The following is a 23,775-nucleotide window of genomic DNA, read 5'->3' as shown; positions in this document are numbered from 1 at the left end:
TGGCTGTGGTCAGGTCAAACTGGATCCCTACAGTGGGCACTGGGAAGCCCTCTAGTGCAGTGCTAGCCTTCTATGGTTTTATGGAAGTCCTGAAATATTATCAGAGTGGGTTTCTCCTCATATTGAATGTATGAAGAACTTCTACACTGATGGCCACTTCCAACACTTAAGCATGACCTCCCAATCATTGGTGATAGTGCTTTCGTGGTTTATTAGTCAACTTGAATCCAAACCAGGGAACTTCCAGGGTGAGGTGGTGACTGAATAGGAGCAAGGCCGTTGCTGGGAAAAGGGGAGTATTGGGTAATTGAGGATGATCAAAATCAGGGAGTACAAAGATGGTGGAGGAGAAGATAAGCCATCTCCCACTTGTTTGAAAAGTTCCTCCTGGTTGGAACTGATCTATTCACCCAAAGCCAGTAATAGTCCAGGTTCGGATTCCACCTGAGTTCGTGTCCACCAGACCCATCTCTCTCTCCTACCCATCCCATCACCCAGGGTTTGGTGCTCTATGGAATGGAAAAATGGCTGGGGTCAGGCTAGCCACTCTTGCTTTTAACCAGCTACACTTAGTAGTTGCTTCCTGGGTTCACAGTCTACCAGAGCAAGTCCTCCATGCTCACCCCTTTTTACCCCCAGATGTTCATTGGCATGCCTGTAGCCACAAGTAATGAAACAACTAAAAATGCCTTAACCAAATAGGTTTCACTTTTCATTTAGAACAGAAAGGCATCAGAGAGCATTGTTTTAATAGCCCAACATGGCTCTACTACTGATTAGGTTCTCTTCACCTCTCCTTTAGTCATAAGCCGGTTGGCAAAATTCAAATCAGGAAAGGAGGCAGGAATAGGCAGGATCAATCACATTCCGTTCTTTTATCAGGAAAGCTTCCCCAGAAATCCTCAGCAGCTTTCCAGTAATGTTTCACTTGTGAGATGTCACATGACTACCCTAAATTATGAGGCAACATGGTAAAATGATTAGCATTTCTAGTCTCTAGAGTGGAGGTGAGCAAAGAATAGGAATGTGTATTTGCCTGGAAAATCGACTGTCCTAAAACAGCTTTGGTTTTTCATATTGCTAAACTGTATACAATATTTTGATTCTAACAAATGTGGTTAATGAGTCCCTTCATAATTCTCTAAGAACTTCAATTCAAAGGGTTGGTCTTTCTTTCAAACTCTGGACAGAGAAAGGCTTGGAGAACCTGATCATTCCCACAGAAGGCCTAATTGTGGAGATTCCATTAGATTTCCTCAAAAGACTGACTGATTTCGGCCTCCCAGCTCCTCTGTTAGAGCCCACCTATTCCTCTCTTGCACCAAACTGATTTTAAACTGAGAAAAGAGGAACTGAGAAAACAGGAAACTGACCTGGGGGTAAGACAAACAGGAAAAGGAAAACGAAGACATATGGTTGATACAGAATGTTTGATTTTAAAAGGAAACTTTATTTTTCAAGTTTTTTTTTCCTCCTAAGAAATCCTTAGTCCTCCTGCTTCCTGACTGCCACATCCTGAGCTGTTTTCCTCTTCCACACACTCTGCCATGATGTTCCGCTTCACCTCAGGCCCAGAGCAATGGAGTCAGTCGTGTATTGACTGAGACCTCAGAAACTTTCCTCCTTTCAAATAAAACTTTGTCTCCTTTAAAAATTCTTCTTGTCAGATCTCTTGGTTACAGCAGTATAAAAGCTTACTAAAACAAAAATTGGTACTGTGAAGTGGGGTCATTGCTGTGAGTACCCTGACCATGATTCTGAAGTTTTGGGGGCTGGTTTACCAGAGGAGGAATTTTGAAACAATTAGAGATACAAGTTGGAAAAGCTTTGGAATGTTGTAAGCAGAGGTTAATGGGTGTTTCTGGGAGCTCAAAAGACCAGAATGCCAATAGGACTGTGGATAGAAAAGACTGAGCTCATGAGGTTTCAGAGGACTCGGAGGACTCGGAAATTTGTCTAGAGGTCATTCTTGTTATGTTCTGATAAATGTCCTGAGACTTGGGGAGGCTAAATTTAAAAGTGATGAATTAATTAATTTGGCAGAAGAAATTTCAAGGCAGCACAGCATTAAGGCAGTGGCATGGATATTGCTGGCAGCTTTTAGCTAAGTTTACTGTGGTAATCAGGAGCAGAAAGCAGAGTAAAAGATGTGTGAAAAACTTAGTTTGGCCAGAAAAGTGTGAGTAAAACTAAGGCTAAGGAGGTTGTAGTTGTTATACTTTACCCAGAGACAACATGAAAGATGGCTTGAGGGCATCTCAGGAATTAGCAAGACCACATCAATCTCATGTTAAAGGGTATCAAAGTAAAAATTCCTTTGAGACTAGTGGGACACCCTGCTTGCCCAAGGCAGGGGAGCGGATGGTGTTTAGGAAGTTGCTTCACCATGTTCAGCAACCTCTGAGTTTGCCATAGCTGCAGTCCCTAGAGGTTTGGCTACTGCTTGAGATGGTGACACTGACCTTAGTGGAAACCAGATGGTGCTGTTTCTGCAGGTATGCAGGATACCAGTCAGTCGTGGAGGCTTTCACCCAGATTTCAAACAAGGCCTGAGAAACCAGGCAAAGTGTGGCAGGATAAGAATTCCTGAGGGCTGCCCCTAAGAGGGCAATATGTGAAGATGTGAGAAGGAAGCCAAAGTCCCAGTAGAGACCCCAAGATCAAGAGATGCCAGCTATGTGGGATATCTGCTGAGGAAACTTCAGGAGTCAAGCAGAAAAAAGGAAAGATAGAGACTGCCTAGGCTGTGACCAGCATGGCCATAGGGATAGAGCTTTTCAAACCCTTTGGAGAGAACGTTACGCCTTGTGCCCCAGATGCTGGACAGGGAACTACAGGTGTCCAGCTGAGTTTTGGTCTTGATTTGGTCCCATCTCTTATTTCTATGCCCCTAATTTTCTCTTGTGCAATGGAAATGTTCACTCTCTGCCTTTATATATAAGATACATGTAACTTTTGATTTTTATAGGGGAAAACATTTAAGAGTTTAAGTCTCAGAGGAGACTTTGAACTTGGACTTTTGGGCAATCCTGGAACTGTTAAGACTATAAGGACTCTTGAAAATGGACTAAATGTATTATGCATTGTGAGATGGGCATGAACAATTGGTGTCCGGGAGCAGAATGTTATGGTTTATATATGAAGTGCTCCCCAAAAGCTCATGTGTGAGACAATGCAAGAAAGTTAAGAGGTACAATGATTAGGTTCTAATAATTCAAAAACCAATCAGTATATCAATCCACTGATAATGTATTAACTGGGCAGTAACTGTAGGTAGGTGGGGAGTGGCTGAAGGAGGTAGGTCACTGGGGGCCATGCCTTTGGGATTTATATTATTACCTGGTGAGTGGAGCTCTCTCTCGCTCTCTCTGCTTCCTTGTTGCTATGTCCTGAATGGCATTCCTCCATCATGCCCTTCCATCGTGATGTTCTGCCTCACCTCAGACCAAGAGCAATGGAGTTGGCCATCTATAAACTGAGACCTCTGAAACTGTGAGCCCCAAATAAACTTTCCTCCTCCAAAAAGAAAAAGAAATCCATAGTTCTAGCTGATTAAATAAATAAATAAGCATATTTGTTCTTGGGACATGCATAATATTTATGAGATATTTTTATTTAAGTAGAAAAATATAGATTATTATGGATTGGTTGATGTGCTATTTTCTAAGTTAAAAATAGCATAGCAAAAATATTCCCAAAATCCATTGAGTTGGCAATAATTCACCTAATGACTTCATATGAAGTATAAAGCAGCTTCGAAAAATCAAAAGAAATCACGTCTTCTAAAGAAATTAAATGAAAATAAATCACATTATTTTAGTTTTTTTCACTTACTTTCTTAAAACACAATCCATGAAAAAAAAAATGCACATGAAGGAAATAGTTATTAAAAAGTTCAAACAAAATCTTTCTAATCTGCTCTTAAACAAACAATGGGAAATGGTAATTTCTTGCATAATCATCCACCCACCAAGTATTTATTTATGAAGTAAACATGGAGTGCTTGATCAATGGTGTTCCTCTGAAATAAATTTTGACATTCACAATTTAAATATAAGAATTGAAAAGTACTTTTAAGAAATGAAACAAGAAAGGACTAGGGATGTATCTCAGTGGCAGAATGCTTACTGCTAGGCCTGGGTTTGAGGCCTTGGGTTTGATCCCCACCACCACCATACACAAAACAAACTGTCTAAAAAAGAAATGAAACATGTGAAAGTTTGCTTCCACAGAGAAAGATTTGTCCTTCAGGTTATTTTACAGAAGAGATGGAATTTGGCTTTGTTGGCATCTGCACATCTGGAAGTTGAACAGACTGACATTGCCCTGTGCACACACAGAAGCTAGTCTTCCACTGACTCTAAAATCCAAGACAAAAGTAAAAACAAGAGCTGCTCTTTATTTTTAATAGGTGGAACTTGAAATTTTGCCATTTAACATAGATGAAAAATAAGTTCAGTTACACTGGTAACAAAAGGACAGCAGGACAGCAGGCTTCCTTCTTATGTGTTTGGTCTGTCTCTGTGATTGGTTCCCATCATCTAGTGCACTTTTCCCAGGAATTTTTTCAATGTGATGATCATCTTCAGGACAAACACAATATCAGACTCTAGTTCTAGCAGTACATATTTTATTCATTTATACACAAGTATCCTTCACCTGTTGTGCTCCAACTTTGTCACTGCATTCCTATCAACACCATTTATATTATAACCTCACACATTTACTCTAACTACCCTCTGTCCCCAATTTTATTTGTGGGTAAAAACTTGTATATGGTACATATCAAAATTCAGTTGTTCTTAGTATACACAAATCAAATACTCCTCACAGTGATGAAACATTTTTCTTCAGCTTTTGGGATATAATTTATGTTCATTTAAACCTACACTAAGAACAATTTCTTAGATAAATATAATACCCAAGGTTCACATGGTAATGTGAAGTGCTCTGTACTTCTTAGCACAATAAAATATATCTTTGTAAAGTGAGAAAACCCCCAAAATATTTAAGACAAAAATAGAATACCACATATGCTAATAATACAACAGATCAACAAACTGAAACTTTCCAAACTAGATTTTCAGTGAGGCTTTTTATTCTGAATGGACCAGGAAAAATAATCCAAAAAATCTGTATTTTTTATTGTCGTAAAAACATTAACATAAAATTTATCATTTTACTGAAGGTATATTGTATACATGTGCTCTTTGCCTTAAGTAACTTTCTCACAGAAAATTTATAAATAATGTTTAGAAAAAAATTATTTTTATAAGAATGATCTATCTCAATTTATTGTGAGATTATCAACAACTGCTTTTAATGTTCAAATATCAAGACACTGGAAGGCAGGAATACATTTCACAATTAAGTATGTGGCACTATATTTGCTCAAGATTTCCCCAATACCTGAATTTAAAAAAGTTATTCCTTTAGAAACTCAAAGAACTAAATACTATTTTCTACTTTTCTTTCAAATCTTTCTGCATATTTTCACCAAGTTTGTGCCTAGCATTTGGAGAGCATTTATCCTCACTTGCTGCATTAAAATGAACCTTGATTTTATTAGAGGCAGGACATAATTCATTCCAAATTCTTCAATGCACCACAAAGCTCCATGGCTGCTGCATATGTAGGGGATAGAGAGTGATGGGAGGAAGGTATTATGAAATTACCAATACAAAATAAATGCTCATGGAGGTCAAGACAGCAGTTACCAGGAAAATTACTCACTAGTAGTCTTTGTTGTTGTTGTTCTTGTAGATTGAACATAGGGCTTCCTGTAGACTGATGGAAAGGAAAGCCTTATAATCTTTTCTTTGGGCTATTTAAATATGGGTTTATTGTTAATTATTATTATTATTATTTGGCACCAGGGATTGAACTAAGGGGCACTCAACCACTGAGCCACATCCCCAGCCCTATTTCATATTTTATTTAGAGACAGGGTCTTACTGAGTTGCTTAGCACCTTGCTTTTGCTGAGGCGGGCTTTGAACTCTCTATCATCCTGCCTCAGCCTCCCAAGCCACTGGGATTACAGGCATGCACCACTGTGCCCAGTTATTATTGTTTTTAACTCCACAGTAATTTCTAGAGTTTATTAAAAGCTCAAAAAGAAGACAAAATAGCAGTTTTTTTTTTTTTTTCATAAATGTATGACTTTTTTTTTCAAAGACAGGGTCTCCCAATACTGCCATAGCTGGTCCCAAACTCCTGCGCTCAAGTGATCCTTCTGTCAGCCTCCTGTACCAAGCCTGGTCTGAAAATGCATGACTTCTTCTTCTTTTTTATTGTTACTATTTTTTTAGTTGTCAAGGGACCTTTATTTTTATTTATATATGGTGCTGAGAATCAAACCCAGTGCCTCATGCATGCTAGGCAAGTGTTCTTACCACTGAGCCACAACCCTATCCCCAAATGCATTACTTCTTACATCAGTTTTCTACTAGAAAAGTAGTACTTTTAGAACTTGATTTGGTTTTTATTGCTGTTTTCTCCTTTACATTTTGCTTTTTATAAAAATTTCATTTCCAGGAATGAAATAACCAAAACATTGCACTAAACCAATTAAAACAGAAATGCTAGATTTACGTTCTGATTTGAGGCTGGGCTGGGGATGCAGTTCAGCAGTGCAGCACCTGTCTAGCAAGTGTGAGGCACTGGTCTGATCCCCAGAACCCCTTAAGCACTGTGAACAAAATTATAATAAATCTCATTGGGAAACCATCTACTAGCAAGTAGGAGTCCAATGCACCCTTCCTCAGAAGAGCATGAACACTGAAGAGCCGCAGCAGGTCTGCAGTGCTGGAATACAAATTCCTCTGTCATCACTTCAGAACTTCCAATTTCAACTATTTGGCATAACCAAACCATTCTATATATTTCACACAACCAACTTTGAAAAGAAGCATAAGTCATTTGGTTTTAGAGAATTAAGTTCAAAAGAAAGGTACTTAAAGAAAGTCATATTGATGACTAAAATTTGCATTACTATTTATTTATAAGTCATTCAGTGAATTTTGCACTGTAATTTTTTTTTTCCTTTTTTGAAAGTAACACACTTTGTTCTTTGTCTTCTTGAGGGCAACTTTCTTTTCTCCACAAAATCTCAAGGACGTTGTACCAGTTTACTTTTACTTCCCTCCTGTTCACTGAGTTTAAAGTGGGTATAAGCAAGAATGCCAAATAATGTACATAAAATGCCAAGACCCTGATTAATTGATAGTGGATCCTTAAATAAAACATATCCTCCACATAAAGTAATGCAGAACTTGAAGTGTCCGAACATGTTATAGCTGAGGTTTTTGGATAAGGATAAAAGGCAGTAATAAGCTAGATACTGGGCACACACACACAATAGGGGCTTCCCATGGCTGGAAACAACAGCATTAAACATGGACTAAACAGCAGCCGCTCATTTAAAGAACAGAAACTTTAGTGAGGTGCTGGGTCAGCTCTAGTTTCTTCAGGTACGTTTTAGCAACTTAAAAGTGACAAGATGGTGATGCTGTGCTCTTCTGAGCAGGTCCTAAGCACCTCTCCTCCCACCACGCACACACACACATGCAGTGTAAAAGACTGCCTCAACTGTTCTTGTTGACTTTTTCAAAGAAGAGCAAAGAGGTTACAATACAAGGTTAGGAAAGAAATTCAGAACAAGGTACAGAGAAGATATTTTGTACAACAGTTTATGGTTATGTTGCAGAGTGCATTTCTAATAAACCTTCCCTGGCAAATGAGGTGAGATGTGGAAGGTGCCAGGGAGGTGACTCGTTGCAAACACTTTCAGTATGCTTTCGGCTAAGAGGGAAAAGGAGAGGGGGAGCAGGAGTGATACTATCTACTAACCATGCCACGCTAGGCATTTTATGTAACACCATCTTGCCCACATTTACCTTCACTGCACTCCCACTTTACCCGTTTTACAACTACAGAGGCACAGGGATTTTAAGTAACTTGTTTCAGATCACAGAGCCTTAATGGCAGAGTCAACATCCAAACCTAGATGAATCTATTTAACTCCAAGCCCTAATAGTAAGTCCAAGCTCTAATCTAGTATACTGCCAGTAATTCCCCCTGGGATTAAGGTTTTTCCAAGTCATTCATATAAAATCCATGCACAGGCTTCAATGCTTTAGTTTTAAATTTTACTCCCCAGCCTCTCTTAAGCAGTTCATGATAGGTTATATATATTTATAAAGGGAAGGCAAACTTGAACTCTTCCGTGGCTGTCTTTATAATATGAGAGTGAGAGAGAGGGGGTGGGGCACACGCAGTCTAGCCCTGGTAGTCCAGTTCTCCTTTCCTCTCTCAATCCTCCACTCTGCTGCAGTCAGGCTTTGCACCACCCCTGGAGTGCCCCTGCCAGTGCCCTTCACCTTGGTAAGCTCACTGTTCCATGACCAGCCTTCCTTATACTTGACCTGTCAGTGACAACTGACCCCGTAGTTTACTCCTGCCCCTTCACCACTCTCCTTCCTTCCACCTAGTTCCGTTAAACACTGAAGTGCCCCAGGACTCAATCTTTGGACATGTTTGCTTGTTAATCTCAACCAGGCACCTATGCGCTACCAACTCTGAAATATCCCTAGCTGAGACTTTGTTCTTGAACCCTCAGAACCGTTTATCCAAAATTAAGCACCCTGCCCTCTTTCCACATCTCAAGTCACCTCTGAGCTGCTCTATCTCAGCCACCTTATCTCAGTCAAAACCACATAAGTCAACCTTGTTTCCTCTTTCTCCACATCCAACTGGTCAGCAAAACCTATTGGCTCTACTTGGAAATATATCCCAAATCTAACTGGTCTCACCATTCTACTGCTACCATCCTAGCAATAAACTACAGTAATTTCTAAATTAAAATATTGTAGTGGCCTCCAGTCAGTTTCCTTTCTTCTCTTAGGTCTTTTAGTCCAGTAGTTCTTAATCAGGATGATTTTGCAACATGAGCCATGTCTGGAGACATTTTTGGTTGCCACAACTGAGGGGTGGGTGTGCTATGGGCAGAGACTTGGCATGTGGTAAACAGCCAGGAACATACCAGACAGGCATCCACAACAAAGCACTGTCCAGCTCACAAGGTCAACAGCTCTGATGTCACCTTCTTGCTTCAAACTCCAATGGCTTCCCATCTCACTTAGAGAAGCAGTCCTTATGTGGAAGTCCCATTCAGTCTGGTTCCGTTACCTCTCAGCCTACCACATCCCCTCCTCTGCACATGCTGCTCCACTTGGGTATCCTTGTTCCTCGGGTCTCTCACCTGCTGTTGCTTCTGCCTGGAATGTTTCTCCCAATTTGCATGGAAAAACCTCATTTCCTTCAGGTCTTTACTCAGTCACCTTCCTGTAGAGGCCCTCTGACTACCCTTCCTAAAACTTCAATCCTGCCCCCAACATTTCACATCTACTTTCCTGCTTTCTTTTTTCTCCTTGGCACTTAACACTACCCAACACTGCATATGTATATTTAAAATCTTTTTGGTATAGTCTGTATTCCTCACTAGAATTTAAGCCTGTGGAGGCAAAGACTTTCTTCTATTTGGTTCACTACTGTATCCTGGGTGGCTGGCATATGTAAGTATTTATTAAGTCAATGAATGGTTTATAGTGGGTATTCAATAAATATTTGTTGAATGAATGAATATCTTTAATTAGAACGCATTCTTGGGTGCCTTGATTTGGCAACATGATCCACGTGAACACATGGGACTAGACTATGATTTCAAATCTGGACATCACACTTCTCACCTGCGTGGCCTTAAGTGAGTGAGTTATTTAACCTCTCTGTGCCTCTGTTTTCTTGTCTGTAAAATAAAATGAGAGAATACACTTCAAAGAGCTGTTGTAAGAATTAAAGGGACCAATATACACAAAATGTTCCTAATAGTACCTGGTATAAATATTTATTAAGAATTTTTTTTTAAAAAAGTGCCATCATTGTTATTTATTGATAACTTTATTTATTTATTTTACTTTAAAATATAAAAAACCAAACAATTACATAGCTATGTATTTTCTTCTGTTGACATCTCAGCATTTCCTCATTTGTATCAATCAGTATATTCTGATAAACATTACCAAACTACTTCTAAGATCTAGATCTGCATTTGCCTAGGAGTAGGGGCAGAATGAAATACAACAGAAACAGAATGACAAGTTGAGTGGTGAAAATGGGCAGCTAAATTTGACCTTCAACAAATGAATTCATTTTTTAGATAAAATTTTGAAATATTGAAAACAGTAGAAATACCCATATCCAAATAAGTACAAAGACACACTTCAAATCAGATGCCAGGAATCTGAAATTATCTTTTGTTATGTGGGTTAACAACTCCTCTACTTTATTACTGTATATAACTGAAAACTGATTGAAACTCAAGACTCCACCCTGCTATTCATTCAACAAATATTTAAATCCGCTATCCGCAAGGAATGGTATTCTGATTTTTGTAAGAGAAATGGTCACCAGTTACTTAAGAAAATTCAAAAACATTCATGCTACAGCAAGTGAACTCATTTCCTCAGTTCTTATTTCTTTAAAATTCTGAAGACTTTAGTGTGAAAATAAACAGAAAAAGAGTAAAAATAACCAACACTACTCAATTTAGGACGTGCATATAGTTAGTATAAGACTCAAAGGAGGTACTGAATGTGAATTTTGGAAACACAAAAGGCATTTGTAAGTTATTGTGAAAAGGATACGTGACTGGTGAAGTGTTTCCAATGATCCAATAAATGGACAAGTTCACCATGAAAGCTATTACTCCAGATAGCAGCACCATAACCTACAAATAAATCAAAAGAATCATTAATGTGAAGCACTGCACTATAATCAAGTAAAAATACATTTCATTAGGCATTTTAAAAACTCAAATAACAGGCTGGGAGACAGTTCAGTGGTGAAGTACTTCCCTAGCATGCACAAGGGCCCGGGTTCAATCCCCGGCACTAAAACAACAAACACGCTTCAAATACCAATCATTAAAAACAAGATTAGAAAAAGAGAATCCATATGGGAAACCACAAAAATTGAGAGTAGCCAAACACAGTGGCACATGCCTGTAATTCCAGTGACTTGAGAGGCTAAGGCAGAAGGATTGCAAGTTCAAGCCAGCCTCAGTAACTTAGCAATGTCCTAGGCAACTCAGCAAGATCCCTGCCTCAAAATAAAAAATAAAAAGGGCTGGGGATGTGGTTTCAGTGGTAAAGTACCCCTGGGTCAAATCCCAGTACCAAAAAGTTTTATAAAATAAAAAAATTGGGAGTATAAGAGCACAATGAACAGTATTTAAAAATATAACTGTCCACAAGAATCAACAGAAAAGTCTGTAATAACAGCCTGTCTCTGAATGTGAATTTTGGGTTCATTTTTCTTACTCATCTAAGGAAGAAAGATTTTGTAACTTTTTTTTTTTTTTTTTGTTACAGAGTCTTGCTTTGTTACCCAGAATAGCCTCAAAGGCCTGTAGTCAAAGAATACTCCTGGTCAGCGAATGGCTCACTGTAATCCCAGTGGCTTGGGAGGTCCAGGGACAGGGACTGAGAGTTAAAAGCCAGCCTCAGCGAGGTCTTAAACAACTCAGGGAGATCTGGTCTCAAAATAAAATATAAAAAGGGCTGAGCATGTAGGTCAGTACTTAAGCACCCCTGGGTTCATGGTACTGAAAAACAAAAAAACAACAAAAGAAAGGATCCTCCTGCCTCAGCTTCCCAAGTAGCTGGGACTATAGGCACACACCACCATGTCCAGGCATAATAAGTTCTTATTATAAAAATAATACTCATGTATTTAGGAGAATCAGAAAAAAAAAAGAATAATGAAGTCTTATAATTCCAACCCCTATATCTATAAATATTTTGGTATGTACCTTCTAGGTCTTTTTCTGTTGAATTGCTCATGTTTAGTCTTATTCAAATAAAGTTAATGAATATTCATTTACTATCAAAAATATTAGTTCAGGCCTTCTGAAAAACAAAATATATACAAAGTTCCTGCCCTCAAAGAGCTTGGAAACTGTAGGAGACATGATAATCAAAGTTTAAACTTATGTAATACTTATGTGACCAGAATTGTTCTAAATATTATACATGTATTAACTCATTTAATCTTCATAAGCAGCCATGAAATAGGTATGAAAAAAATATCATCCCTATTTACACATGAGAGAGCAAAGGACAGAAAGGTAAAGTAAAGATCACATAGCTAGTAAAGGGCAGCACTGAGATTCATACCCAGGAAGATTGGTTCTGGAGTCCTGGCCTTTAATCCGCTCTGCTATGCTACCTCTCAATCACATGAAAAATAGTGCAATACAAGATTTGCAGCTCATGGGATGAAATAAAACAAGTCTTGAGTTTTACCTCATTAGCAGGCAAAGAGACAATAGGTTCTACATAAATCTCAAGGAAGGAGAGGTCCTTCTGGGATGGGGCACACAGAAAAAAGCATGTATAGATTAAAGAAAGATCATAGGGTTCAAGCAGAGGAACAGTACAGGTCAAAGTGGAGTCATGAAAGTACAAGAGTATGCTCATGGGACAGGGAAGAAACCAACCTGGCTGAGGATAGGGGCTGTACCACTGTATACACAATAAGTGTTTTGTTCACATTTACCCCACAACTTTAATAAGTGTAGAATCATTTTCTCTTTCTGTATTTAGATAAAATATTAGCTATGATTTAAATTAAGAAGTTTAAGTTCATTCCAATGAAAATGCCATATATGAAGATATTTTCTGTCCCATGTAAATTTTATCAGTTTTTAAATCAGTATAGTTGTAAGATGACCAGGAGTTGAATTTGTGTCCTATTTAGGTAAACACCATAATACCTCATTTGATTTGATTTGTGATGTCTGCTAACAAGTCAAGTAGGAAAATGCACGTAAAATGCATCACTGTTAATTTTACTGAGTTCATAGAATGTTACACACCTATTTCTTGATGACTTGGCACATGATGAAAAAGACAATTACGTGTTCTACTTTAAGTCAATGATGCCACCTAGGGACATCAAGGAACCAAGGTGACCTTCCCTTATACTACTTAGCCTCAGCTGGCTGTGCTCTTAGTTTCTTTGTGCTTTTTTTTTTTTTTTTTGCAGTGCTGGGGATCGAACCCAGGGCCTTGTGCTTACAAGGCAAGCACTCTACCAGCTGAGCTCTCTCCCCAGCCCTCTTTGCGCTTTTTATGGACTTCATGCTGTTTTCCTCTTTCAAAACCTGTCAGGGGGCTACCATGAAAAGCCTCTCTCCTAGTTTCAAGTGTCTAAGCTGTAGTAGTTGAAGACCCAATAATCCAGATGGTAGAACTTTTGCAAAGTAAGAGGAAATACTATTTGAGAGATGAGCTAATGGCTTCTACTTTAGGAACAAGCATATATGCCAAAGTATATGAATTTATAATAGCAAACTATGATAGCAACACAACGGAATATTACTCAGCCATCAAGAAGAATGAAATTATGGTATCTGCCACTACATTGATGGAACTGGAGATGATCATTCTAAGTGAAATAAGCCAGTCCCAAAACCAAAGGCTGAATGTTCTCTCTGATATGTGGATGCTAACACAATAAGGGGGTGGGACAGAAGTTCATTGGATTAGACAAAGGGGAGTGAAGGGAAGGGATGGGGGATGGGAATAGGAAAGACAGTAGAATGAACTGGACATAACTTTCCTATGCTCATATATGAATACACAACCAGTGAAATTCTACATCATATACAACTATAAGAATGGGATCCTAATTAGAATAAGTTATATTCCATGTATGTATATGTCAAAATACACCCTACTGGCATGCATGCAGATATATATTTTGTTACACACACACACACATGCATATATGTGCGTATATATATATTTATATATATATTATAAAAAACCCAGTATATGAATTTGAAACATTATTGATCTCATGGGCAACACAGTAGAGTACTCAAGAATATGGAGATTGTGTGATACCTGCCTACAGTCCCAGTTAGGTAGGAGGATGAGGCAGAACACTGCTTGAGCTCAGGAGTTAAAAGAATAGCCTGGGCAAGAGCCAGACCCCCAATTCAAAAACAGGAAAAAAAGGAGGGGGACAAGGTAGGAAGGATTCTGGGAGCATAACTCAGGGGTAGAGCACTTGCCTCGGGGGGTTTAGTCCCCAGCACTGTGAGTGGGGTTGAGGTGAAGAACATGAACGCTGGAGTCAGAATGCATGGATTCAAATTCTGACTCTGCTGTGGGATTAGGCCGGTTATGTAACTGTTCCCTCAGTTTCCTCCTGAGTAAAAATAGTAATACTAGTATTAGCCTCAAAGAGTTATGAAGAGTAAGTAAGTTAACATTTGCAAAGTGTTTTGAACAGTGCTTGGAAAAGACGAAGGGCTACGTAGGTATTTGATAAAAAAGACATTCCCAATGACTGTTTCAGACGCTAAGGTTGTTGGAAGTGAAAGTTCCTGATAAGTAAGGTATTGTGGACTGTTTTGTTTCCTCCCAAAATTTGTATACTGAAATCTGAACCCTCAATGAGATAGCATGCGGAGATGACTAATCAGATTATAAGGGTCCTCACTAAGGGGATTAATACTCTTATGAGAAGAGACAAAAGAGAGTTTGCTTCTTCTCTCTTTCTCCCTGGTGGGGATACAATCTTCACTGCCATTTGTAAACAAAGAGAGCCACGTCACCAAGAACCCAACTGAGCTGGCACCCTAACCTTAGACTTCCAGCCTCCAGAACTGTGAGAAAAAACATTTGTTGTTTAAGCTACAAAGTCCATGATATTTTGGTAAAAGCAGTTTGAACTGACAATGGTGATTAGACTTTCAAATTTAAGTGTCCCTAAAGTACACTTGATCTGCCAATGCTCCTCCTAGGACTCTGTCCATAGGGGGAAAATAAAAAGTATCAGGGGATAAAATAAATGCCTAAGAATGTTTATTAAAACATTGTTCATAATGGTCAAGGACTAGAAAAAAATTGAATACCTAAAAGGAATTATTTATACAGACACTAAAAGTATGATTTGGAGAGATTTTCTTGATATTGTTAAAAAAGCATGTGCAGGGGCTGGAGGTATAGTTCAATGAGACAGTGCATGTTTCAGCTGGTTCAATCCCCAAGAACTCCCCACACGCCCCCCCCAAAAAGGCCAGTATAATTTCACTTTTGTCAAAAAACACAATCTGTGTGTACTACATCTTTACATGGGTATGTGTAACAGGGAGAAAGACATTAAAGAACACTAGGTACACTTGGGGAATGGGAATGGATAGGAGGGACAGGGAAAAGGAATCCAGGATAAAAAGAGAGTATGATATGATTCTATTAGATAAAATTACACACACACATGCATGTGTATATTAAGAGAGAGAGAGAGAGAAAGAGACAGAGAGAGAAAGAGAGAGAGAGAGAGAGAGAGAGAGAGAGAGAGAGAGAGAGAGAGAGAGAGAGAGAGAGACACACACACACACACACACACCCCCTCATGAAATGGTCAATGGTCAATGTAATATCTTAGTGTGGTGGGATGTCAGGGGGCCTCCACTTTCTCTTTTCTTTACACATTTTTATGTAAGTTCAAAATCCATAAAATGACCATGTACTTTTTACTTACTTATTTAAAAAAATTTTCTTTGGTACTGGGGATTAAACCTAGGAGTGCTGTACCACTGAGCTACAACCCCAGCTCTTTTTTTGAAATAGGGTCTCACTTAGTTGCCCAGGCTGGCCTTGAACTTGCAATCCTCCTGCCTTAGCCTCCCCAGTTGCTGGGAATACAGGTGTACTATTTATATTAAAACAAAGTCAATAAAATTAAATGCCCAAATTATTTGTTGGCTATAGCCTGGGATGGTCAGAACAGTAACCAGGCACAAGAAGATCTGAATTGTAATCCTGGTTTTGTCATTGACTGGCTGTTGGACCCTGGGCAAATCCCTTTACCTTTTGTGTCTCAGTTTTGTTGTCTGGAAAATAATCCTTACTCTGCCTTCCTTAAACAAGGGTGATTATGAAGATTAAACATGAGAATGGATTTGAGATAGTGCTCTAAAACTAAAAAAAAAAAAAAAAAAAGCATTAAAAATGGAGATATCATTACACTGCTTCTTAGGCACTGAAACAATTAGAACTTACCAAAGCAGAAACTGACCAGGGACCAAAAATTCCTCCCTCTCCAAACACTGGCTCAAAGAAGGGCACAGCAACCAGCAACATGGCAGATGACATTGGAGCCTGGTAGTACAGCAGCTGCATTGAGTTTACTTGCAATTCATGCTGTTTGGCTCCTACCCACTGAAAATCAGGAGATAAATAAGTCAGGCACAAGAGAAAAGCATCACTTAATCAAAGGTGCAACTCTAGACACACTGACAGAAACGTGGGGTACAGGCTGGGGGAAGAGGAAATGCCTAATTATTCTACAAGATTTCAAAGATTAGTAGGATATCTGAATGCCCTGTAAGTACCATGGACAAGAGGAGGTCTACACATTCAAATTCTGATGACCTATTTTCCTCTCCATTCCTTACAAGGAATGCTATCTTCCTGATCCTACTAAACAGGGAAAAGTAAATGGAAACAGGAAACCATATAAATCAGAGATCTTCGAAAAATAAGGCAGGAATGGAAATTTAGGGAATAAATAGGAATATAGATGCAGTGACAGACCTCATTTCTTTCATTTCTTTCTAAAAATGGCCAAAATAAAAAATTTTTAAAAGGGGGCACAGGGCAATTCAGAGACTAAGAGCTTAACCTCAGTTATTCCAGGTGGCTGCCAAAGTGTGTGGTTTTTTCAGTTCCTTCCTCTCTTTGGATGACTTTTCTGTGGGCAGTATTCCCCATCCCCCAGTATACCCAGGTATGCTGGAAAATCACAAACCCCAAAATACTGTCTTTCAGTAGAAATAACAACTCAAAACTTCAAATCCCAACAGGCCTCAAAATGCTTCACAAATATGACTGAAAAAGCTTTGAAGGACGCTCAGTGAAACTGAGTAAGATCTGGCAGGAACAGTCAGGTTTCGGAATAACTCCTACATGCCTTTCTCCTGCAGGTCTGGGTATCTTGTTACACAAACTCTTAGTCTATAGAAATTCACCAAGACAAAAATAGAAGAGCAGGAAATTTGAGCCATATTCCTGCTAGTTTTAACTAAGAGTCTTCTGTGAATATGGAGGACAAAGCATTGATTCTTCTGCTGCCAGCTACTGGGGGAACAGCAAGTAAGCAAACATGGATGGATGCAGAGCCACCTTCCCTTTCGCAGCCTCACTAGGCCGCATCAGGCCTCCACCTCTGCCACAGGAAGGCCTGGAATGGTGGGTCTTGCTGTCCCTCACTGCAGTGCAGTCTGGCTTCTGTCCACAACCCGTCTAATGGCCTCCCAAAGGGCACTATCATGTCTGATTGTCACATTCAAAGGACAACCCTGACTAATCTCTTTTCCTATCTGTTGACATCTTTAGCTCTGACCTCCTTCCTCTCACCTCCCACTCTTCTCACTCACTCCACAGTGTTGGGGTGGAACCCAGGGCCTCACACATGTGTGGCAAGTGTTCTACCACAGGGCTACACCCACTGCTTTCCTTGAGTATCTTTAACCTAGCACCTTCCCCAACTTTCTGGTCATTTTTCCTTAGTCTGCAGGAACTTCTTTAAAATAAATTCCTTCTGTCCACCAAGGAACTCCTCTTGTGTCACCTCAATGATTAATGCCATCATCTCCCCCAAGGAGCCGACGCCTTACTTTCACATTTAGTCAGATCCCACTGATACTTCCTCTCAAAGGTCTCTGGAGTTTCTTGCAGCTTCCCATTGCCTACCCAAGCCCCTCCAGCCTTCCCCTAGAAGAAGGTGTAGGTTCCTGACTGCCCTCACCCTTTCTCACCTCTCTTATGCACACTTCATTGCCACCAATGATCTTTCTTAAACACAGGGAATGACCAAGTTACTCCCCACCTAACTTCTTTATGTGGTGCCTGCAGAATGAAGACACTTCTTCAGCATGACATCAAGACTGCCATCTGATTTCACCCACTCCTCGGCCTCATCTTTCCACAGTATACCTATAGTCTAGCCTCACTCACAAATCGAGTTCTCCCAAAGGGCTTTGTACTTTCACACTGCTGAGCAAACTCCTGTGCATCCTTCAATTTAAACTGTTAACTTTCCCTCAGGTCTCGCCTCATCACCCTGGGTGTAGAGCTGCCAGTTCTCCTTGGTCTTCCTCAGGAATTGGCTCACATGCTGAAGTGACCAGCTGTCTACATGTGTTTCTATAATGACGGATTATAGCTGATGTTCATCTTTGTATCCTCAAGGAAGAGCATAAAGCAGAAAGATGTCAGCTGAGTAAATGAGTGAGTCAACTATTTTCTACAACTAACGTTAACAGCTCATCACTCTTCCTTCGACTCCTTTTAATTACCCCAGCAGTATAAGAAGAAATAACTTAGAACCACACTGGGATACAATGGGCAGAGAGAAATTTCTTTAAAAGGAATTTTCTTTGGGAATCATTATATTGCACTATATTACATCTACTATTTACTGATAATAGAACATTTACCCACTAGTTAATTTACAATCACTCCTTGGTCAGTCTCATTTCAAATATCTGTCTTAGAGATAGAGAATTCTTTGATTCTAATCTATAGTAGTTTTGAGACTTTTGTGAACAAAAATGGTCATAACGACATAGTGAGTACTCTGTACTGAAATTATGTATATGTACAAGAAATTCTAATATTCAACAAATAAAATTTCTTGCTATTATTTAGTAAATATTTAATCCGTACTAGGTGAAAATGAATTTAACAAAAATGATACATAGTAATGTTCTCTATGTCTAAGTAACAGAATTCAAACCCAATGAAGTGTACCCAAATACGATTTTTTTAAAAGAATGAAGCTAAACTCCCTTATCGTTTAGATCATTCTCTGTACTAAAACACAGCATAACGTGGGGCCAAGTAACAAAAGTAAGAGAGTGCTCCATCCTTTTATGCCACTGGTCTTGTCTTTCATTTAAATTGCTTCTCTGTCACTAAAAAATGTATTCATGACTATACTATTTTTTCATGACAATGCTGCTGAAATGATCGTTACCAGAGAATTTAAGATGCTAGGGCTGCAATACTGAACTCCTAACATTCCCAACAAGAATGCCTCCGTTTATAACCAGTAGATGTCTGTGAAAAAATAAAATTGGTTACACATTTTGGCTTTGATTCCCCATGTAGGCACACCCAGCAAAAAACCAAGGTTTTCAGTATAGAGAGAATACTGTTTCACTGCACTCTGTATCATGTTCTTTCTCACCACTATATGAGAAACAAAAAAAACCTTGTTGGGATTTTATGGTAATGAAGTAAGTGAATCCACAAACAAATTTTTAATGAATGCTACTACAGGCAAGACACTGTGCTTGAACAAGAAGTGAAATACCCATTGCTACAAAAACCTCAATTGATAAAAACAAATGATCAAAAGCCAATATTTACACTTTTTGTGGCAAAAAACATATGAAAGTAAAAACTTCCTTTCCTGTTCAGATTTCTGGAAGTGCACTCACTTCTTCACAGCAATTTTAAAATTAAAGAGTAAATAATAAACACAACCAATGAACTTAGGAAGTAAAAGTCTCATTTCACATGTTGTAAAGATTTCCCAGAAATCTCACTGCAAACTCACACTCCTAAGCATGGGTATTATACACTTACAAACAGGCAGGTATTTGGTGATCATCATACACCCAAGTTTCTCTGTTTTCTTCTCTTCACCTTGAGTCAATTTATACAATTATGCTTTCTTCCCAACAGTCTATTGTCTCTATACTGTATTTTCTAAACCTTGGGATACAGCTTCAAAACTTATGACATCTGCTAAAAAGGCACATAAAGAAAATAAAATTACCAACCACTTGATAAAGAGATGTAACTAAAACACCAAGAGCAGCAAACACCATTCCAAGGAAATTAAACTTCACATCGTAATAAGAATTTAGGATTACACCTAAGGTTATAGGAATCTGTAAAGAAAAAGAGGTAAATTCTGTTCAGATTAGATTCAAGAAACAAATTTAAAATTCCTTTCACAGTGTCTTACAAGGCTAATCATAAACACATAACTGGGAAACAATGAATCTATACAAATGTTTCTTTCACTTTTGAAAACTGTTAATTCCTTTTCCTAAATGTGAAATATGATACTTCCATGTTGACGCTCATATTTTGTTCTATTTTACATTTGGGGTAAAATAATGAGTCTATGTATTGTTTTGCAAAAAATACCACGTGCATGCATGCACAGGTAACTATATAGAATACAAAAGTAGTGTCTAAGCAACATGTAAGTGTAAACACATAACAATGAAAGCATTAAGATCTTAAGTATTAAAAGTTACTACGTGCTAATATTATTCTAGTGAATCTCCTTTGATTTAAAGATGCAGATGCCTCTGCAGTATGTCGCTGCAGTCATATTCTGAGACATTTTATTCTAGACCTTTTCACATTCATTATCTGTGGTTTGATTCCCCTCGGGAGGTGGGCTGGTTTTCAGTTTGAGTTTGCACAGATATCCTGATACACTGGACTGCACCACTCTTTACAGTTTTCTCTTCTTTACAATCAAAGAATCTAAAGATTCCACTAAACAGTAGTTGCTAAAACCCACACAAGCACACCCTTCTGGGCTAAAAGCCCAACGAAGGCTTTCTTACCCCGGATTTCCCAAATAAACACGAAGTTCACATGCTCATAGAACATGACTCATTTGATTCAAGAAGATGGGAAAGAGCGTGACGCAGGTTAAACAAAGTACATTCAAATTTCCCGGAAAGACGTCCAGGAGGTGAGGCCCAGGAGGTACGTGTTTAGGGATGCGTCTGGGTCAGCCGGAGTTACTCACCAGCGTGAGCTGTATCCTTGTGGAGAAGCTTTTCTGGTAGCAGAAGGTCTGGATGGCTATGATCACCGGCGTTGTCATGGCTTTGGCCAGCTGATAGGTGCCTATGGTGTTGTTCTGCAGAGAGAGATTGGTGAAGACCACAAAGCCACAGAAGCTAAGGGCCAGAAGGAGGAGCTTGGTGGGAGGCAGACTTTTGGGAGCAAAGATGTCCAGCTTCTGGCAGATGTACAAGCCCAGCCAGGTGACCATGAAGTGCACCAGGGTCAGGCTCATGTTGGGGAAGCCGTGGTGCACATAGATCCATTTGTTCAGGAACACAATGCAGATGGACACAAGCAGGTTGAACAAGAGCCCGGCGGCTATTCGCCCGTTGCCCCGTACTCGGTCCGCCAGCGATGCCATGATCCCCGCCGCTGGCTGAGCGGCAACCCCCGCGAAACCGGGGCCGTCCAGCTTCCGAGAGGGCTGCCCGGCCGGTCTCCGGCTACCCTTTCCCTCCACTGCCGCGTCCTCGCAGACGCCGGCCTCACGGTCCGGCCAGGCATTCACTAGTCGAATTCCGAGCCAGCAACAACCTCAGCAACTCACACATGCTCCGCAGCCGCCCAGTGAGCTGGTGAGGACGCGGCAGCTCGTCCCTGCCCCGCCCCACCTCCGCCCGCGGCCACGTGACTCGGGGCGCCCGCGCTTCCGCGGTGCCTGGGTAGGCGGAGCCCGCTCCACACTGCGCAGGCGCATTGGGCTCTGGGCGCGGAACTACTGCCTTTCGTTCCTATCCTGTAGGTCCCGCGCACTTTGCCCAACTCCAGTCTTGACTGGCCAGTCGGGACCCCTCTCTGACGCTTTCCCGTGTGTCAACTGACTGGAGTTGCTACATTGCTTCTCTCGAGCTTGCGGAGTGGGCTGTGCAGATATTATTGGCCAATTTTACCTATGAGGCAGGTGGTGAGCAATTTTGAGTCTTCAGAGGGAAAGCTTTACGTACTTGAAAGCATATTTTAAAACGATTTACTTAAAACATCCGAACATACAGAAAAGTAGTTTGATGGCCCGTCACACACTTATAGTGTAGATACAACAATATTTTGGCACATTTGCTTCAATTTTTTACTCATATACCAGTCTTTATTACCCTCTAATACTTCGGTGAGCCTAAAAAGTAAGCACATTTCTCTGTATTATCCCAATACTGTTTTCACTCCTGATGCTTAACAAGAATACCTTAGTAGTATCAAAGAGCCAGTCCAAGTTCAAATTTCTGGTTGTGGAGGGAATTTTAGGCTTTGGGTGTATACTCCCTAATTAGTCTCTAGTGTGTGTGCGAATTTATATCACACGGCTACAGTATAAGACTGATTTTCCTTACTGTCTGAAAAACCAGGTGTGATTTTTCAATATTTTGATAAAAATAGCGAGAAACTGTGCTTTTAATTTGTATCTTTTTAAATTTCCAATGACTTGAGCCGTCATAGGATTAGATGAGTTATGATAAATTTCTTGTTTCTATCTATCCTCTGCTCATTTTGTTGAGTACTTGGCTTTTTGTAATTGATGTATAAAAGGACTTTTATGCTTTAGAGGCACCATAGGTTCTTGATGACTTCTCCAAAGTCATGGTTAGCAAACAATTCAGAGTTCCTTCCACATTTTAAGTCAATGTTGAAATTTTATTTTTCTAGAAAATTGTCCATTTTACTTAAATATTTTAATATACTTGGTTAGAGTAGTATATAGTATTTCACCTGTTGTCCTATATCACTTCATTCTAAAATTACACATTTGGGTTTGTCCCTTGATTAGCATTGTCAATGCCTTATGTATTTCATTGGTCTTTTCTACTGATTTTGTTCCAAGTGATTAATTTTTTTGTAGTTTTATTTATTTATTTTTTTGGTAATGCGGAGACTGAACCCAGGGATGCTTTACCACTCAGCCATATCCCCAACCCTTTATTTTGAGACAGGGTCTCACTAAGTTGCTGAGGCTGGCCTCAAACTTTGTGCTCCTCCTGCCTGAGCCTCCCAAGTCATTGGGATTACAGGTGTCACAGATATTTAAAAAAAATTTTTTTTGTAGTTGTAGATGGACAGAATGCCTTTATCTGTTAAGTGGTGCTATGGATTGAACCCAGTGCCTCACTAGGCAAGTGCTCTGTCCCTGAGCCACACCCCATCCCATTACAGATATTTTTATTTAAATGAGAAAAGTTTGGAATAGCTTTGGCCACAGTCCTCAAATCAATGTAATATTTCCATTGTCTTTAATTTCTTAGTAGTTTGATTGAAGGTTTTAATTTTCTCTTTGATGTAAAAATCATTCAAATATTTATTGAACACTTGCTATGTATCAGGCAATATATCTGAACCAGACCAGACCCCCTTTCATAGAACTTGAGAGAAGATTGGTATTAAACAATTAGAAATTATAATGAGTGTTCTGAAGTAATAAAACATGATTCTAAGAGTATATAAGAATCTGTCCTAAACTTGGGGAAGATGGTCAAAGACTTCTTTAAGGAAATGGTTCTTAAGCTAAGAAAAGAATGAGTAAAAGCTGATTCAGTGTTGTCTAAAGTCTAGCTCTCCTTGATATATTCTATTGTGTGTTCTTCTTCCTGTCATCAGACTTTACTAATTCTTACTGTACTGCATGCCTTTTCCGTTGTATATTTTATTTTCATCTTTCCTTCCAGTTTGGAACAATACAAGCCCATCTGATTGATTTACAATGCTTACCCTTAGCTATTCCTTTAGGAGCCCAGGAACTCTATTCATTTAGTCACTTCAATTCACTTATCGTGATTAGAAATTTGGGCTGATAATCTTAGCATGTCTGACAAACTATATTTTTGTAATCCCTCTAT

The 23,775-nt window shown here is 39.4% G+C and overlaps 1 protein-coding gene and 1 long non-coding RNA gene across 3 annotated transcripts; one reads left to right on the top strand and one right to left on the bottom strand.

Annotated features, from left to right (window-relative positions):
- LOC306660745 lies at nucleotides 1-6,516 on the top strand. The gene is made up of 2 exons (XR_013763728.1): nucleotides 1-2,297; nucleotides 2,373-6,516. It is a non-coding gene; the product is annotated as an uncharacterized lncRNA (long non-coding RNA).
- SLC35E3 (solute carrier family 35 member E3) lies at nucleotides 6,063-23,434 on the bottom strand. 2 transcript variants are annotated; one of them, XM_079139182.1, is made up of 5 exons: nucleotides 20,913-22,897; nucleotides 19,921-20,031; nucleotides 16,133-16,291; nucleotides 10,703-10,785; nucleotides 6,063-7,297 (listed from the first exon to the last, which is right to left on the bottom strand). In XM_079139182.1, the coding sequence occupies exons 1-5, from the start codon at nucleotides 21,312-21,314 to the stop codon at nucleotides 7,111-7,113; spliced, it is 942 nt and encodes a 313-aa protein (XP_078995308.1). In that variant the 5' UTR covers nucleotides 21,315-22,897; the 3' UTR covers nucleotides 6,063-7,110. The 2 variants fall into 2 exon arrangements, with proteins under 2 accessions (XP_078995308.1, XP_078995309.1); XM_079139183.1 differs by lacking the exon at nucleotides 19,921-20,031 and having other exon boundaries at nucleotides 20,913-23,434.
- Nucleotides 23,435-23,775: the final 341 nt, after the last annotated feature.

Source organism: Sciurus vulgaris (genome assembly GCF_902686455.1).
Source record: "Sciurus vulgaris genome assembly, chromosome: 5".
NCBI lineage: Eukaryota > Metazoa > Chordata > Mammalia > Rodentia > Sciuridae > Sciurus > Sciurus vulgaris.
Note: the sequence above shows the minus strand (reverse complement) of the source record. Positions and strands in the feature narration are given on the sequence as shown.

Bases quoted from the DNA above. Each gene is read 5' to 3' on its own strand.
- SLC35E3 (XM_079139182.1), bottom strand. From the start codon at position 21,314: ATGGCATCGCTGGCGGACCGAGTACGGGGCAACGGGCGAATAGCCGCC. The intron at 20,032-20,912 runs GTGAGTAACTCC...TTTTCTTTACAG, and splicing joins CAAGGATACAGCTCACGCTG to ATTCCTATAACCTTAGGTGT. The intron at 10,786-16,132 runs GTAAGTTCTAAT...ATTTATTTGTAG, and splicing joins CCTGGTCAGTTTCTGCTTTG to GTTATGGTGCTGCTATCTGG.